Below are 19,645 nucleotides of genomic sequence, written 5' to 3' on the forward strand. Positions count from 1 at the left end.
AAAAAAAAAAAAAAAAAAAAAAAAAAAAAAAAAAATACAATAAAACAAACGCCAGCAGTCAAATTTTGACACGTAGAGGGTCTGGGAAGGTCTTATAATTTTTTTTACCTTTCAATCTTTGTTAAGTAAATTATATACTTTTGCCAAACTCAAATTTTATAAGAGTTATTCGGGTCACATGTATATTAATTATTGTGCTAAAATTGTTACTAAGTTAGTTTAAATTTATTTGATCACTTTAATATTAAGCAAATGATCATATAAAGTTTAAAGGTGATAAAAAAAAAATTATGTGACACTCATTGCTTTATACATTCAGAATTTCTAATCTTATGAGAAGGTTGAATTAGAAATTGTGTTCTCCTATAAATAGAGGAAAGAGGGGGGTTCTAGTTCTCAAAAAGGATCTGTTTTAAGAAATTTAATCCCTAAAAGATATTAAATCCAGATTAATGAAAAAAAAACCCTAAATTTCAAACATAAGCTAAATATGGTGTTATGCTACCAACTGTAAGATTTTATAAACCATAAATAAAAACGTAAGCAAAAGTATCTGATAGATCTGTAGTTTAGAGTTTGAATCTAGGATTATAAAGTAAACTCACTCTATCATCATATTTAAATTTAAAATTATTATCCTGTTCTTTTTTATGTTGCTAGATGAGTTGCTGTTGAAATGAGCTGCTGCAATGGTCGTTAGAAAATCCGGTGATTCCTCTTTCTCTCCAACAACACTTTTTCTCACTCGAGTAGACATATCTGCGTCATCGTCTTGCCTTTGTCGTTGTTGTTCTGATTTTTGATTGTCGGTATTATTATCGTTTTAATATGTGGCAGTCGCTCATCCTACAACTTAAAAAAAGAATGACAACATTAATACAAACTTCTAATTTTAATATCAGGACCCGATAAGGGAACAACCTCTTACATCCATTGCCATATGGTTTTGACTTTTGAGATAGTGTTTTAGTCTCGGATTTGGGTCATTGAAATTGACTAGCTGGTTGATATTACTGTTATCTCCTTCTAATTCTACCATTTCTAAATTTTTCTCAAATCAAATTTAATATAATTTTTAGGTAATATAGGTTGTCCAGTGTCTATTATGTCCAGTTCGTTTTGTTCGTGGTCGTAGATCATTTAAGCCTATCTTGTTTATAGACTTGTTTACGATGGGCCTACGATGAATTGGATATGGGCAGACTATGGACACCATGTCTATTTTGACAGCTCTACCCACGTTGAACGAAGTCCCCAAAGTAGTGTCATACATTTTGCTTCCTCTGATGTGGCACGACCTTGAAATTTACCCATTCTGCAATCTAAAAAAATTCTAGTAGAGTTTCGTAGTATCCATCATAGTCCTGAATCTCTGTCTGGGCATCAGGCTTATCTTGGAACCACTAATTGAAACTTGATTTTCTTTGTTAACAATAATAAAAGACGGATCAGGCCCCAAAATTGACAAGTTCGAGGAAAGGTATTGATAGAGTACAAACCACACCAAAATCAAGCCCAGCCTAGATTAATAGTTTCAGACTTTCAGTTTTGACCCAAATGGAAAACATTTTGCTGCATCTAACAAGTTAGGATTGTGCTTAGGCTTCATAGTTTATTTGGTTAATAGAGAGATACATGGGCTTACTCAGATGCCCACTACTAAGTCAACCACCACCTGATAGTTCTATTTTTGCAAGTTCGATACTAATTAAAGTTGTCTCTTTAGTAGGTAAAATGAAAAATTTGAAAGAAAGATTATGTTGATAAAAAAAAAGTTAATAATAAAGATTCTGTTCTAAAATGATAATTATTACGAATAAAGTTAGTGCTATTAGTATTAGATGTTTTCTTATATCATGTAATTAATAAACATCCGAAAAAAGACTGTAGGTTCATCAATCGTAAGACGTATTCACACTTTCACCATACTTTAAATTTACCAAGTCTATCGGATTTATGACAAAAACGTTTGTTGACTATGCTACTTTACCAAGTCTAAGTCATCTATAAAAGCTTGAATAACATATGTATTTATTTATAACGTTTTTTTAAAAAAATAGTCTTCGTCCATAAGACATGGATTTAGTCAATCAAGATTTATGACACGGAAAGCAGAGGACTCAATCTACAGACTACAATATATTTGGAATCTCTAAGAAATAACACCTCTCAATTTGCAACCTATACCACATTCTTGATTTTTATCTTTAAATTTGATATTTGCCGACACAAAAANAAAAAAAAAAAAAAAAAAAAAAAAACAAACTTTATATTTTTCCTCCGTTTCCAAAAGAACGATATTCTAGAGTTTTCAACCTTTTTCACATATACTAAAAAATAATAAATGTTTAACTATACCTAGATTACGTTTTTATAACTTTAATCATTACGTTTTGAATTTTATTGTTTATAAATATTAATTAAAAAAATTATAAAAACGTATAAATTCAATCTTTGTGAAACAAAGAGAGTTTACTTTAAAACATTAAAATGAGAATTTAACCCGTATTGAAATATCATATTACTAATAGTTTACTTTTTAGTATTATTAATTCAATCTTGTAATGTCATATAATATAACTCGTTTGTGTAATTTTGAAAATTTAATATGTTTAAATATTTATAATTTTAAACTTTCTATTAAGTTTAGATATATTAGTTATAAATCATAAACTTTTTAAAATTTTATAATTTACTATATACAGTAAATTTACTATATATGTATGTTGAACACACACTTCTGATATTAATTGAGTAACATATATTTGTTTTTTTAAAAAATCACAATATATGCTGGAAAAATATACATTTTTTATTAAATTTATGTATTATATGATGATTCACTACATTTAAATTTTAAAATCAAAAAGAGATGATAGGAGAATATTTTTTTTTTAATCTGGAATAAATATTCTAAATATCTCTATTAATTCTAGAACATTATATATACAGATATTTAAAATATATTAATTGTGTTTGGTTATAAAGATAGTAAAGAAAGTTAATTAAACTTGTTTGGATATGAATATAAGCATTAAATAATATTCAATGTAAAAACTTTTCAAAAAACATTTTTGAGCAAAAACTGCTGCAAAAATATTAGTATAGATTAAAATTAGTAGTAAATGGTTGGATTATAAGACTAATTACGAATAATTGAACATAGTAATTTTCATTTTGGGATTTAAGAAACAAAAAAAAAAGTTACATTTGACTTAAAAATGAAAAAAAAGTCTAACAATCATTCGACAATCCATAGATCGGCTGTTCAAATCATATAATATAGACCACCTAATGTAACTTTCAAAGCATATATTATATAGTATATAACTTTCATAGCCTTATATCTTAAACCTAATGTAAATTATAAAATTTGAAAAATCCAATATTTTCATGCAGTTTTTATGAGAATGGTAAATTTGTTTTGGCCAATAGAATTTGAGCTCATATCATATAAAAACTTACTAGCTTTTTTTTTTGTCATTGCAAATTGCAAAACGTTGGAAAGATCTAAGATGATGCTCCGTTCACTTGGAAGAGACTTGATGCAAAATGAAAAGAAGATAAACACTCACTCATCAATCAATGACTCAAAATTCAATATTTGTTTTTTTTTGTTTAGTTTAAACTTTAAATGAAACCAACGACTGTCCTTCAAAGTTTCTAAATACGTATAACACTAATTTATAGACCCACGAGTACACATGATACAAAAATGTAATGAACTCAATTCATCATACAAAGGATGTGAAAATCAATAATGTAGTGGTCCCTTCGATTCTAGGGTTTTTTTCTTTAAAAAGGAATAATAGATAAAGTTTGAATTTTGGTAATTGGCACCATGTTCATGTGCCAACTAGTTCACAGCTAGTCCTCACCACAATAATAAAGGAGGACATAAAGAACAGACGCTTATTTATACAAATTTAGTTATGTATATTAACTCCAAATTTGCTTATTACATGTGTTCTATTATATTTGATATTTTTAAAATTCTTCACACCATTTGAAAATTTTATAGAATGACTACTAAATTCTCAATCATAAAATACATCATGTATGTCAAAATAAATATAGGCCTTGAATGGTTACTAGTTTTTAGGTGGATTTTGGTTTTTGATTGTTTAAAAATCTATTTTTTTACCATTCAAGATTTTTAAAAATTGGATTTCCTAAAAGTTAGGAATACTAGTTTATGAGTAGTTTTCCATTTTTTAAAGAGAAACTAAAAACCATAGAGATTTTTGTGGAAAACTTTTATATCCAATGTAATGTTTTATTTTTGATTTTTTTGGTTTATTAATTTTAAAATATACTGCAAAAACCAAAAACCAAATTTTCAAAAACCAAAATCCAAAATCTAAAAACTAAAAACCAATAAAAACATATTACCATTCATAGCCATAAGCTTTCTATCTAAAATTTTCTTCTAAATTCTACAGTTAATCGACATTATTTTTTCTTCTAATTTTTCGTTCTAAACATTGTAATGCCGATTTGCTTGGCTAGTAATTTTGTAAGTAAGCTTGTATACCTTTCTTTTGTAGAATCCAGTACTCGTGAAGGGTTTTCTCACATTTCCAAAAGCTTAATGATAATTTTTTCGAGTTGAGTCTACAATAATTTGGCAAACTATCAGTACAAATAGTTGCGTATATTATGATTCGTAGGCAATCCTAGTATAATGAAGATGTTAGAGAAAAAAATATGACAAAGGAAAAAAAACGAGAAAAAAAAAAAGACAAAAGAACTTCATTTTGTCAGATTTATATAACAAAGATGAAAGTACATGGCATGCCTCATTGCCTGTGATGTTGAATAAGTGGCAAAGTTTTTTAGTTATTGAATATATTTGTACAAACGCCCAAAAAAACAACATGATTGTATAAACTTAATGATAAAATATGGTCCCTAATCTATTGTATAAAGAAACCATTATAATTATATTACAGATTAGGTTTTCGTAAGTACAGACAAAAGCTGGATTACGAAAGTCAAACCCTCCCCCTAAAGCTTTTGCTGTCTCCACTCTCCCAGTTCTTAAAATTTAGTTTTTCTCATTATTACTTTTTGTGCATTTTGATTATCTCTATACATGCTACAACTTATGTTTACTGTGAAATAATTATTTTAAATTAGAGTAAATAATATATATATATATGTATATATATATATATATTTTAGAGTAAATAATATTTGGGGTTGGGAAAGACATTAGCCCCGAAGAGTAATCAATATTTGTGTTTTTTTTTTCTCTCAAGTTTATTGATGTGTTTATGTGATTCGTATGATCATAATTCATAGGAGTCTGTCTAGTATTCTATAATGACGAGGATCGATCCCACGTTTTACTCTGCTAATTTTTGTTTTGTTAAATATTTTCGAAAACAATTTGTGTTATATGATAAAAGATGCTCTGGTTACATGTGACTTTACCGCCATGTAAATCCAAATCATACGATTTTTTTTCTTTTGTTTCCTTTCGGTGTGAATCATATTAAAATGTCGGTCACATTATATATTCACGGACAAATTGAAATGCACGATTGTATATTTTCGTTTGCTTACTAGTTACTACAGTCTTTTGGTAAAAACAATATCATTAACATGATCATCTCTAGTCTCTTTATTGATATAATTTGATTGGCTTAGAGCCGCTTAGAGCCATTTCCTCATATGTCACTTCGGAGTACCGACTTAAGTTGGATTCGAACTCACGTAAGTGGAACTTATAAAGATGGTTGTGGTCCTTGTGGACCATTAAGACGTATATGAAACGAAAATATACAATTAAAAAAAAAACGAAAAGATAATAATAATAAAAATTATTAATCACAAAAAAAAAGAATACTAAAGTTACCAAAAACAAATTGAAGGACAAAATAAGATCACAATATCTATGGTGATAATAATGTACGTAGCAGATGACAAAAAAAAACCAAAAAAAAAAAAAAACACTAACAAATACTTAAATAAGGTATTTGATAATTAAAATCTAAATTATCTTATAAGTGACACAATAAATATTTTTTTTTCCATCTAAATCATATGAACTACAATAGAAAGTTTTTTAAAAAATAATCCCAAAAATTTTCTGTATTTTTTTCACAAAATTTCTCTTTATATTCCACTTAGTTTAAGTTTTCGTTTAAAAAAAAATTACAATAAGTAAACCAGAAAAGAAAACATTATTTATATTTAACCTAAAAAAAGGAATTATCAAGAGAAAATCACACTCAATACTATTGAGTCAATAGTGATATGTAGTTTACATGAACCAAAACATTTCATCAAGTAATCTGAGTAAAAGTGACATCAAATACCAGCACAATCTTGATAAAACATTTTTTTTTTTAATTATTGTTCCTTATAAAAAGTGTGTATACACAATACTTACAAAATAACTTATCAAATAGAGAACAAACAAACAAACAAAAAAAAAAACATAAATAATTTGCAATAGTATAAAATAAAATTAAAAATATTTGTTGTACTATAAATAAGAGTGGGGAGGAGGAGGAGGAGATTTGTTTGTGTGTCCGTGTCTTTGAAATATAAAAAGAATCGCAAAAATAAAGTGTCGGTGAATTCCCAATTCTTTTTTTTNTTTTTTTTTTTTTTTTTTTTTATTTAACTCATCTCTTCTCTTATGTAACCGTTTCAGTTTCGATTTCTCCAAAAGACCAGATCGGGTCGATGATTCTTTAAAACAACTCAGTAAATTTCTTTTAAAAATAATGGAGACGGGAGCGGCGGTGACGGCGACGGTTACGGCGGCGACGATGGGGATAGGGACGAGGAAGAGAGATCTGAAACCATACAAAGGTATAAGGATGAGAAAATGGGGGAAATGGGTGGCTGAGATACGTGAACCGAACAAGAGGTCGAGGATCTGGTTAGGTTCTTATTCTACACCCGAAGCGGCGGCGAGAGCTTACGACACTGCTGTGTTTTACCTCCGTGGTCCTTCAGCTCGTGTTAATTTCCCGGAGCTTTTGGCTGGCCTCACTGTTTCTGGAGGAGGATTAGGTGGTGGTGGTGGTGACGGTGGGGATATGTCGGCGGCGTATATAAGGAGAAAAGCGGCGGAGGTTGGTGCTCAGGTTGATGCGCTTGGTGCGACGGTCGTTGTTAAATCGGAAACGAGCCGCGGCGGTGGTGATTACGAGGAGGATTGTGGTAAGAGTGGTCATAACGGGTCGTTGGAACGGGTCGATTTGAATAAATTACCCGACCCGGAAAATTCGGATGATGATGACGTGTGTACGAAGAGGAGATGATGAGTATGATAAAAAAAAAAAAAGTAGTTGTAGAGAGAATGTTTTGTCTTCTTTATGATGCGCTTGTCATCGCTAACATGCGCTTCCATGGTTTTTGGGTTTTTGGTTTCGTCCTCCAAATGATGATTTATATTAAAAAAACTCATGCTCGCTTGCTACTACAAAACAGATTTTCATGTTCTTCTTATTCGTATTTGGGGAATAATAATAACGATGTGTAATTCAAATTTGTGTGCCCTAATAACAACTCGTATTATTCGAGTTTGTGTCCAAACAACTTTAAATCATAACAAACAAATTAAACAAGGTTTCAATTTCAAATGAAGCATCTATTTTGATTTTTTTTTTCTTTTTCAATTACTATGAGGTTATGGATCTAAGCACATAAATTCTTTCCATACCAAAGATCACAACATTTTATATGGTCATATATATGGTAAGTATTGCCCAAACCGGCGACTTTTTAAAAAAACTTTGTATGAAAATCTATTTTGATTTTGAACGGTAACAATGTTACAGTAACATGTAGATGCCGAGAAAGTACACTACGATTCTAACTCTAACAAAAATATGCATATTTTTTCGATCGTAACATTTTTTTGTTACTATTAATTATAACTGCAATGTGCGGTTTTATCTCCTTTATTAATATTTCAACAGTTTCGCGTTCTTTATAGTTGACGTAAGATATTTGGTAAGTGAGGTACTACAGACATATATAACCCATCGTAAGATAAGTAGATTCTACATTTTTGTTTTAAAAAGACATATATTTTTATACAAATAAAGTGTATAGTTTTACAAAGCATAGTCGAAAGCTGAAGATGCAAAAATATCTCAATCCTTGAAAATAGTTTTGATGTGTTTTAAATTTTAAAAGTTAAAAAAAAAAAAAAAACACAATTGTGGGGGTTGGTGTTCTAACAACTAAAGCTCTAAAATTATCGTAACCACTAAAAGTGATTTGATGTTTTTTTTTTTTTTTTAGGATTTTTAATGTGGGGGCAAATTATACAGATCAACTTGCTTATTTGGTTTTAGGGGCAGAGTTTGGTCGGCAAGATTCTTCGGTGATTCTGATATTTGTTTACTGTACACACACACACATTGGCAAAAATGTGTTGAAACGTGAAAAGTGAGGAACCGTTTTGTTTTTGTAATAACGGGTGATGTGTGAGTCTAAAGATTGACGCAAAACTTGTGACCACAAACGAGAACACACAAAAGATTCGGACACACAAGATAGAGACTTTTTTTTCAGACATGTTTTGTGTGATCCCACAAGAGTTGAAAAAAAAAAAAAAAGACGGGTTAACCAAAAAAAAAAGTAATAACTGAAACTGAAATTTCGGTTTATGAGTTTTCTTCTTCACTCTGAAAAATTCGAACATAGATTCTTATGACTCATGATGACCCTTTGACGTTGTAATTACTAATTACTTTCCTTTTTGTTTTTTTTAATAACCAAATTGAACTTGAATATAGATAACAATTCTTCCACCTTCATTGTAAAAATGGATAAACAGTAAAAAGTTAAGAGTAAATTGCACCAAAAGACAAAAATTATTGCATTTGTATTTACGAAGTGTTTGGCCGATTTTATCATCTTTTGATTCTTTTTTCCTAATTGTTATTAGAAATTTGATTTTTTTCCCCTAATAACATGTTATTTTAATGTGGTTATAACACGGAGAATAGTTATTATTATAAAATTATGTTATAAATTAGACATCCATACAAATAACATATTATAGAGCAATAAAAATGTTACATGTGATTTTGATCATGAGTTTGGTAAGTGCTGATAAGAGATATAAATATAACTAGTTATTTCTTCTTCTTGCCATTAACTTAATTTTTCTTCCAAATCGTCCTATTATTCACCAAATTAAAGATGAAAGCATATGGTAGCTCAACAATATTTGGCTTACTACTAGTGCCCATTGTACCGACAAATTCAGCAGCAAGGCATATAAAGACATTTTGGTTGAACCAAAGCAAGCCAAGAAGCACCGTAAAAGAGAGTACTTTGGTGGATAAACAAACCAAACAAAGATGAAGCTTTATTTTTCACTTTTTTGTTAATTAAAAGTGTGGTTAGACTTAGATGAGAATCAAATACCCAAAGCATCTGGTAACCTAACCCATCAATAACACAGAAGCTGATTCTGGTTCCGCACAAAGACAGAGAGAAGTGCACTCACCCACACAGTTTTTAATAAAGGAATCCAGGCTACCACCGCATCCCCTAAGTTCTTGGAAGCTTCTAAATATTACTTGGCTCCACCATAATTAGAAAGAGAACAAACAATGGCACATAGAAAGGGTATAACAAATAGCTAAGTAGCGTCTTCTACTAGAGATAGGTGTCATCGGATCTCTAAAAACTTTCCCTCATTGTTCTTGTTGAGTAGCTTTAACACTGCATTTGAAAGTCATGAAAATGGTTCATCAGGATCTACTTGACTAGAGAGTGAAGATATTGCAAGTGCTCTTTGACTCACGCCAAATCGAAAAATGATCTGGTATCAACTGTAGTTTTAACAAAACCCTTAACACAAACATTCATTACAATATATGGTCATAACTCTAGCATGATAGTCAACTAGATTAGAGTGAAAGTCATACTGAATCAAGATTTCATTCCATACTATCGCATATCCATCGCGTGAGAAGCAACCTAGTTAAATGCCAATGACAAACAATATGAAAATATTATAAGAAATCATTCAGCTCTCAATTATTTTTCATTGTCTAGTAACAAAGCCAAAACTTCTACTGTCTACAGTGAGCATACTCTTCGACAACGAATAAGAAAGAAGGTTTCCGCAACTTACAGGACACAACCAAATGTATTCCCTAGTAAGTAGCTCTATAGTTCAATTCTAAATCAAAACAAAAGCAAAACAATGAAACCACAGTTATAATTAGAAAGAACCCCAACCAGCAGGCAGAATCCTCATGAATTGTTTTAAAAGCCACAAGCAGGAACTTATAACCTGAACATCGAAGTATAACATGAAATTTCCAATCGCCATTTATCACACACAGGAAAGCCTGCGATTCTATCCTCAAAAAAGGCTTTCAGAGCTGTTGGAAAGGGGGAGAAAGGAAAAGATTACCTGATAAAAGCAGCCTGAGAGTCTGAGACATTCCTTAAAACTGATCCCACATTCTATACTCCACTTCTTGTCCTGCAGTTAACAATCACGAAACCTCAAACTACTTCTGTGGAGTTCTTAAATGCAAGAGTCAGCAAGCGAGCAGATGTAACAAAATTTAAGAGATATAATAGCCATTATCATTGCATTCCCAACCAGCAAAGCTAGACTCAGATTCAATCATGCAAGAGAGCTAACCAAAGATGAGGAGTTCATCATAAACCAGAGTGTCCTTAAGGAGTTAAAGAGTAATAACATCATGTGAGCATACCATAAAACTGTTATGATCCGAACAAAGAGAAGAGAAGAAGAAGAACTAGTAAGCTGGCTTATAAAAAGTAAAAAGTCCAATGGGTGTAGAGCTCATTGACCCTCAAAATCCTGCTTTATAAGCCATCTTACTAATCCCTTTTCTTCAATTTTTAAAGATTCAAAAACCCCAACTCCAACTTCTCCTTCCTCACCCATCATCAACTCACACACCAACTAATCAATCAACCAAAGCTTAAACTAAACTGTCTACAACAAGAATACTCAGTTTCTAAAGTCAATAACCAGAAAAAGTTACAAACCAAAACAGAGGTATGCGGCGGAGGAGCAACAAGTTTGGAATAGGTCTGCCCAGCTCCAAAGTCACGAGAGGATCACGTGAGATATGGTGGTCCCATTCTCAAAAAGAATCGGACGGCTGAGAGTAAAGCAGACTAATTCTCTTCTCTATCTGTAACCGTAAAAAAATCAAAAGATTTATTATTTTTAACCAAAACTAGGGTTTTCAGATTTCACTCTTGTGTAAAGACTTGAGCAACTATATAATCTCAAACTTTTCTCCATCACTATCCGCTGCGGTCTCGCCGTGCTGCCCACAACAATCTCCGACTTCGTCTTCCCCTATCATCATCGTCGTCGTTCCCTAATTTATATCTCTCTCTCTCTCTCTCTCTCTCTCTCTCTCTCTCTCTCTCTCTTTCTAATTATCCCTAATTTATCAAAACAACCAAAAACCAAAAAAAAAAAACCTCAAAAATCTTTACTTTAGGGTCTTTTTTTCTTCTTCTCCTTCTTCTCAAATCTCCAAAAGAATGGCTCAGGTTCAAACTCCTTCTTCACATTCTCCTCCTCCTCCTTCGGTTAACGACGGGGCTGTGGCTTCTGCTACGCCTGGAATCGGCGGCGGCGATGGGATCAATCACGGTGCTCTGTGTTCCCTCTATGTCGGAGATCTGGATTTCAATGTTACGGATTCTCAGCTTTATGACTATTTCACCGAGGTGTGTCAGGTTGTATCTGTTCGTGTTTGCCGTGATGCTGCTACCAATACTTCTCTTGGTTATGGTTATGTCAACTATAGCAACAGCGATGATGGTTTGTTCCCCTTTCCCCCTTTTTGATTTGACATTATGCTAAAGATCTGATTTTTCGATTTTGTAATCGTTCCTCTGGCTAATTTGAGTAAATGGGTATTGTTTGAATTTGATTATAGATAGTAATTTGTACGATTCAGAATGCTTTGTTGGCCTAATGTTATTTATATATCTGATTGTGTTTTAGGGTGATTTGGTTGAGTGAGTCTGTTTTGTGTGTTTTTTTGGTAATGACAGCGGAAAAGGCAATGCATAAGCTGAACTACACTAGTCTCAATGGGAAGATGATTCGGATTACTTACTCTTCTCGTGACTCTTCTGCTCGTAGAAGTGGGGTTGGGAATTTATTTGTCAAGGTATTTACTTTTTTTTTTTGAATGATCTAGCAGCTTCTGTTTTTGGTTGATTGGCTAATGATGTGACCTTTTTTCTCAATGTGAAGAATTTGGACAAGTCAGTTGACAACAAAACTCTGCACGAGGCGTTTTCCGGGTGTGGGACTATTGTGTCATGTAAGGTTGCTACTGATCACATGGGTCAATCCAGAGGATATGGGTTTGTGCAGTTTGATACTGAGGATTCAGCTAAGAATGCCATTGAGAAGCTGAATGGAAAAGTGTTGAATGATAAACAGATTTTTGTTGGACCTTTCCTTCGTAAGGAGGAAAGAGAGTCTGCGGCTGATAAGATTAAGTTTACCAATGTTTATGTGAAGAATCTGTCGGAGACGACTACGGATGATGAGTTGAAGACTACTTTTGGTCAGTATGGTAGTATCTCGAGCGCTGTGGTTATGAGGGACGGAGATGGGAAGTCCAGGTGTTTTGGATTTGTCAACTTTGAGGATCCTGAAGATGCAGCTCGTGCTGTTGAAGCTCTCAATGGGAAGAAGTTTGACGACAAGGAGTGGTATGTAGGTAAAGCTCAGAAGAAATCTGAGAGGGAGCTTGAGTTGAGCCGAAGATATGAACAAGGCTCAAGGGATTCAGGAAACAAATTCGATGGGCTTAATTTATATGTTAAAAACCTTGATGATACTGTCACCGATGAGAAGCTGCGCGAGTTGTTTGCTGAATTCGGTACAATAACTTCCTGCAAGGTCAGTATTGTTGTCTTCCCCTTACATAATAGCCATGAGAAATGCTATTTTTTGTCCTTTGATTGATGGGAATATCTTGCTTTTTGTCAAATAGGTTATGAGGGATCCTAGTGGTACTAGCAAAGGATCAGGATTTGTTGCCTTCTCAGCTGCTAGTGAAGCTTCTAGAGTGGTAATTTTAATAATCTTGTGTCATAACAATATTAAATTTGTTTGAGCCTCTATTTTCTTTCTTGATTCATTTTCTTTTGGGGGTTTTCTGCAGCTGAATGAAATGAATGGTAAAATGGTTGGTGGCAAACCGTTGTATGTGGCTCTTGCACAGAGGAAAGAAGAAAGAAGGGCTAAGCTGCAGGTAACACTTCCCACACCCATAGATAACAAAGATAACAACCGCTACGTGCAGTTATGTTTGCTTTATCTCAAATCTTTATATGTATTCTTTTTCAGGCACAGTTTTCTCAAATGAGACCTGCTTTTATGCCCGGTGTGGGTCCTCGGATGCCAATATTTCCGGGTGGTGCACCAGGTCTTGGACAACAGATTTTTTACGGTCAAGGACCTCCACCGATCATCCCTCACCAGGTACCACCACACTTCTCTAAACTGACGTTTGTTTCATTGGAAGTCCTTAGTAACTCGATTTGATCATGATTTGCAACTTTGACAAATCCCTTTCTACTGGTTCATAGATATATTATTGTGTTTCTTTAATACAAATCAGTAACCACTCATCTAATGTCCTTAAATCTGTGACAGCCTGGATTTGGATATCAGCCTCAGCTGGTTCCAGGAATGAGGCCAAGCTTTTTCGGCCCGATGATGCAGCCAGGTCAGCAAGGTCCACGACCAGGTGGCAGACGGTCAGGCGATGGACCCATGCGCCATCAGCATAGCAGCCAATGCCTTATATGCAGCCACAGGTAATTAAAAAAAAAAGAGCATTTAAGCATGTCGTAAATCCTAGATCTAGATGAATCTTTAATCCTTTGCGTTCTTTTCTCCTATAGATGATGCCAAGAGGACGTGGGTACCGACACCCTCCTGGTGGTAGAAACATGCCCGATGGTCCAATGCAAGGAGGAATGGTTCCAGTTGCTTATGACATGAATGGAATGCCTTTGGGTCAGCCTATGTCCGCTGGTCAATTGGCTACTGCCCTTGCTAACGCTACACCTGCTCAACAGAGAACAGTAAGTCTCTATCAATTTATATCTAGTTGCCACATGGTGTACGAGAAGAATAAGTTCACTTACTTTCTCTGTGTTTGCTTTGGGGTTTGTGTAGCTTTTGGGTGAGAGTCTATACCCATTAGTGGACTTGATAGAGCACGAGAACGCTGCAAAAGTGACCGGTATGCTTCTGGAAATGGATCAGACCGAAGTTTTGCATCTGCTCGAGTCACCAGAGGCTTTAAATGCTAAGGTTTCAGAGGCGTTAGATGTGTTGAGAAACGTGAATCAGCCTCCATCAACACAGGGGAGTGAAGGCAACAAAAGTGGAGGCCCAAGTGATCTCTTGGCTTCACTTTCCATTAATGATCACTTATGAGAAGCTTTTAGTTCTGAGTTTCTACTATGGACACTCTCCTCTCTCTCTCTCTCTCTCTCTCTCTCTCTCTCTATCTCTGATTGACAAATTTTTGCGGGAATCTATTTACTGTTTTTTAGACTCTTTTGCTTCGATATGATTTGCTTTTGTTTTGACTTGTTACTTTTTTGGGTTGACTTAAAAAGAATGGTTTTTTATTTGACTATTGCAAATTTGCGATTTGAAGTCTTTTTAGTTATCTTTTTGTTTTCTTTGCTAATTTGCCAAGTGAGAAAGTAATTAAATTGGGATATGTAGTTGAAGTAGTTCATTAGCTAACTTGATAAATTACTGCAAAACTAGTGTTTGATACTATAAATTTGTTTTATTCCACCGAAAATTTGTTTTTCGCATCGTATTTTGAAAGCAAAATTTTTATTTATTTTCGGACTAATTTCTTGGCATCAAGACTTTGTCCGACCAAATTAATCTTTCACCAATCTGCATCGGTCATGAAATGTGGAGTTTCTTACCTTGTTAATAATGTAAGAAATTCCATATAGTTTTTTGTCGAATTGTTCACATATGGTTTTGATGTTATTAAGACCTTGAATGATAGTAGATATTACAATAGTTTCTGAATTTGGTTTTTCAAAAATCTAATTTTTCTCTATTCAAGTTTTTAATCAAAATAGATTTCCTAAAAAATAGAAAATTAGTTTCTAGGTTTTATTTACAATTCTTAATAGAAATCAAAATCCACTATGAGATTGATCCAATCTTGTTCCTTTGCAATATAAAAAGCTACCATTAAGTAGTTTTGATTGTAATATTATTGCAATTCGCAGGTCTAAGCCTAAGCATTTTCATTTTTATATTCTCTACGCAGAAAAAGACTATTTTCTCGGTTTTTTCCTTTTTGCCGTGTAAATATTCATTCATGTCAATATTTGTAACAACAACGATGGATGTGTCACATAAGCGGCAAAGGAGGGATCCATATCAACCTTGAAGAAATCGATTTCGGGGGAGGGGAGGGGGATTTTGGAAAGATGGATCTTCTATGTGTTGGGCCTTTTCTTGCATTGATGTTCGACTCATCTTTGGCTCTTACATTCCCCCTCAATTGTAAGGTGGGTGACTTACCGACTCCGAGTTTGTGTCGGAGTTCTTCCAATTCTCTATGTGGTAGTGACTTAGTGAAGATGTTTGCTAGCTGAATAGCCGTTGGAATGTGTCTTGTTTCAATTAGACCAAGAGCGACTTGTTCTCTTATATAGTGATAGTCGATGTCAAAGCTTTTTGAGCGGTTGTGGAAAACAGTCTCTGACTTTGGTCTCCTCAAGCGAATCCTAAGGTACCTCAAAAGGACCCTTCATATGGGTCTCTGCATATTGGAAGCATAGCAATTTATCTCTTTCCGCTTATTGCGACAGTGACTGGGGAGGCTGCAAGAACACAAGACGGTCAACCCCGGGATTCTGCACTCTGCTCGGACCAAATCTTGTATCATGGTCAGCAAAACGTCAACAAACTGTGCCGAACTCATCCACGGAAGCTGAATATAGAGCCCTCACTGCAGCAGTGCAAGAACTCACTTGGCTTTGTTTTCTACTAAGAGATCTTGGAATCTTTCAGCCTCACCCCACCGTACTTCAATGTGACAATCTCTCTGCTGTCTACCTAAGTGCAAATCCAGTTCTCCACAACCGCTCAAAAAGCTTTGACATCGACTATCACTATATAAGAGAACAAGTCGCTCTTAGTCTAATTGAAACAAGACACATTCCAGCGGCTATTCATCTAGCAGACATCTTCACTAAATGACTACCACATAGAGAATTCGAAGAACTCTGACACAAACTCGAAGTCGGTAAGTCACCCACCTTACAATTGAGGGAGAATGTAAGTGAAGAGCCAAAGATGGGCCGAACATCAATGCAAGAAAAGGTCCAACACATAAAAGATCCAACAACCCATCTACAGAAGAAGACAAAACTCTCTGTACCTGCAAAAGACGCTAGAACAAAGATGGAGCTGCAGCCACATGGAAACCGATTCCAGGCTCTTCTAATCTTATGTGTTGACTAGAGTTGTGACCAGCTGTCTCTAAAGGATAAGGATAGGAAAAACCCTAGAAGTCTAGATTGTTCTTAGAGTCCATATAAGGACATGTAAGACCTCGGTAAACGTTATCGAGAATAAAGATCAAATTTACTAAAGTTTACAAATCTTCTTCAGAAATGACACTAATTTGGACTGATGAATGATTGCCTTTATAGAGATCGAAACCAAGTTATGGAGTAGTGTTTATTCATATACAAAGATCGTTCACCTAAAATTTAGTTGCCTAATTACATCTTTAATTGGGCCCGTAATATGAAGTCCTTTCTAAACAAAGAAGGCGTAAGCTTGTTCATAAAGTGATTAACAAATAATATGTTCGAAAAGCTAATTAAAGTGAATGTTAAGCCTCCTCCTATAACAAGAAAGGAAGAATGTACTACGATGGAGTCGTATGATCCAAACATGTCCAAACAAAACCATCGAGCAAAGCAAGTTTTACAGCTCAAGAAACTCCAAACAATTTATTATTTACGGAGTAGCTTTTATGATCCACCAAAATAGTAATCAATTCATCTTTAGAAGTTAGAGTAGTTAAGACAAGTGACAACTACTATTTTGTTGTTGGATTAAAAATACTGATTTTATTAGACAATCTAATTATTTATTACTAGAAAGTAGAAACCAACCTCTTATCTCTTTTAAGATAGAGATAGTAAAGTAAACTACAAAAAAAATCAGTTTCTTAAAGTTTGATTAGATTGCACACTTCACTCAATTAATTATTCATTAAGCATAATAAAGCATTCCAACTTATTACTCCCTAATCACTCTTTTTCATTTGTCCTCTTCACTCCCTACTAATTTATTAAACTTCCGAGGTCCATCAAAGTCATAAACATGTCTCCCCTTAAAATACAAATTAACTTTTTTAATTTCTTTGCTTATATTAGAGATATTATAAATCTCGTACGATCCAACGTTCATTAAGCGTACATGGCCCATTTCGATCAGATCCTACCCGACACATCCTCTCTCTCTCACACAGTCTCACTCTCTCTCTCTACAGTTGTTTTCAAGTAATCTTAACTTTGCCAAACAATCCCTTTTTTCATTTGTCCTCTTCACTCTTTCTCTGTTTTTGATCTCTTCCATTGTTTGTGTTTCTTCAGAGACGATCTGTGTTTTAAGTTTTGGTTCAGAAGGTGAGGAAAGTTTTGATCTTTATTCATGGGTTTTTTTTTTAATTTACCAAATCTTCTAAATGTGGATAATCAAAAAGATGACTTTTTTTTTGTGTGATTCGTCATGGGTTTCTTCTAAAGTTTTTTACTTCATGAAATTGGATTTTTCTTCGTGCATGTATACGCCATTGATGGAAGCTAGCTCGTTGATTTCTGATTTGGGATTTTTTATAAGTACAGTGAGATGGTTTTGTTTTGTTCTTTGGTCTTAATCTGGATTTGAGTCGCATTCACTTTTGTAAATGTGATGGTCCATTTTGAGGAATGTGGGATCAGAGAAACCAAACAGAACTAGAAAAAATATATGTTCCTTTTTTTGGGTTTGTTTATGTAAATGTGAGTTTTAAAGCTATTCTAAAGTCTTTCTGTTTTTGGTTTCTGTGTTATAGGATATTATTGTTGAGTAAGAGTAGTTGTGTGTGGTTTGTGGAGGTGATAAATGGAGCATAAAGCATGGCCTTGGAAGAAGAAATCAATGGAGAAAACGGTTGTGGAAAGCATTGGAGAGGTAAGTCCGTAGGTGGATATGATGATGCTTGCATTGATGTTTGATGTTAGGTTGGAAGATGGATCTTCTTTATGTATCTTCTAGAGATGTGTTTTTTTATGGTTGGTAGTTAGTATCAAGTGTTGATCTGTTTGAGAATCAAGTGTTGTTTTAGCTTATTATGTTTGAGGTCAAGTTTCTCCTTATTGATGCTCTTTGTGGCCAAAAGTAAAAAGCCCTCAAGTATTGAAAACTGAGATACCAATGATTGTGAATCTTGTGTAATTTGCTAAAAGTTCTCCTGATGAGTTTGGTTTTGTATCGCCTCATGAGCTTGATTGTTCTTATTATTAGACTGAGAAGGTTGTGGCTGAGAAGACAGAGCTAGAAAATCGCCTTAAAAGTCTGAATGATAAGCTTACCTCTGTCGAGGCTGACAGCAATAAGTATGAGACTGCGGCGCGAGAAGCAATTGTTGGTAAATTTCCTCGACTTTTGTCCTCTTTACACTCTCATATAGCTTCCTGTTCCAATTGCATTTTGTGTTAACAGGCTGGGAGAAGACAAAAGCTGAAGTTGCATCTCTCAAGAAGAAACTCGAAGAAGCTGTAAATGAAAAACACAAGAGTGAGGAAAGGTCTAGTCAAACAGATGCTGGTTTAAAAGAATGTATGCAGCAACTTCGTTTTGTTCGCGAGGAGCAGGAGAGAAGGATGCATGATGCGTTGACAAAAGCATCGCAGAAGTACGAACGGAGATTGATTGTTATAAAGACGGAGCTGGCAGTTACTGGTAAGAAGCTTGCAGAAGCAGAAGGCGAGAACACTCAACTCTCAAAGGCTTTGTTAGCAAAGAACAAAACTGTTGAAGATTTAAACAGAGAGAGGGATCGAATCGAAGTTGATTTCAATGCTTTGGTGAGTAGTTTAGAGTCGAAGGAAAAAGAAAACGTTTCACTGAGATATGAAGTCCGAGTGCTGGAGAAAGAGCTCGAGCTTCGGAATGAAGAGAGAGAGTTTAGTCGTCGAACCGCTGAAGCATCGCATAAACTGCACTTAGAGAATGTGAAGAAAGTTGCAAAGTTAGAATCAGAGTGTCAAAGGTTACGGATACTTGTCAGAAAACGGTTACCAGGACCAGCTGCTCTGTCAAAAATGAGGAATGAAGTAGAAATGCTGGGAAGGAGAAGAGTCAATGGAAGCCCTAACAGTCCGCTGATTGATTCCGAAAAGATCAATAACCTCTCTGAGCAAGTATGCTTACTGGAAGAAGAGAACAAGACTCTGAGGGAAGCCTTAAACAAGAAAGTCAGTGAGCTTCAGTTCTCAAGAAATATGTATTCTCGAACAGCGTCTAGACTACTAGAATTCGAGTCTCATGTTGAAGAATCTTCTAAAGGCACAAACATTGAGCCTA

At 34.1% G+C, this 19,645-nt stretch overlaps 2 protein-coding genes, 1 long non-coding RNA gene and 1 pseudogene across 3 annotated transcripts in view; 3 read left to right on the forward strand and 1 right to left on the reverse strand.

The window, feature by feature from the left end:
- On the forward strand, positions 6,527-7,541 carry LOC104751974 (ethylene-responsive transcription factor ERF008-like). The gene has a single exon (XM_010474032.2). It carries the CDS (start codon positions 6,738-6,740, stop codon positions 7,278-7,280), a length of 543 nt encoding a protein of 180 aa, XP_010472334.1. The 5' UTR covers positions 6,527-6,737; the 3' UTR covers positions 7,281-7,541.
- On the reverse strand, positions 9,254-11,123 carry LOC109129707. The gene is made up of 3 exons (XR_002036050.1): positions 11,014-11,123; positions 10,403-10,474; positions 9,254-9,702 (listed from the first exon to the last, which is right to left on the reverse strand). It is a non-coding gene; the product is annotated as an uncharacterized LOC109129707 (long non-coding RNA).
- On the forward strand, positions 11,278-14,652 carry LOC104751975 (annotated as a pseudogene).
- Positions 17,369-19,645, forward strand: part of LOC104753945 (filament-like plant protein 7) — a gene marked incomplete at its 3' end in the record, with an annotated part of 4,094 nt that continues 1,817 nt past the window's right edge. The window contains exons 1-4 of the mRNA XM_010476121.2: positions 17,369-17,703; positions 18,132-18,250; positions 18,584-18,707; positions 18,782-19,363. Of these exons, the coding sequence (XP_010474423.1) occupies positions 18,182-18,250; positions 18,584-18,707; positions 18,782-19,363 (775 nt within the window). The remainder of the gene's footprint in view (positions 17,704-18,131; positions 18,251-18,583; positions 18,708-18,781; positions 19,364-19,645) is intronic.

Source organism: Camelina sativa, chromosome 16, assembly GCF_000633955.1.
Source record: "Camelina sativa cultivar DH55 chromosome 16, Cs, whole genome shotgun sequence".
Taxonomy (NCBI): Eukaryota; Viridiplantae; Streptophyta; class Magnoliopsida; order Brassicales; family Brassicaceae; genus Camelina; species Camelina sativa.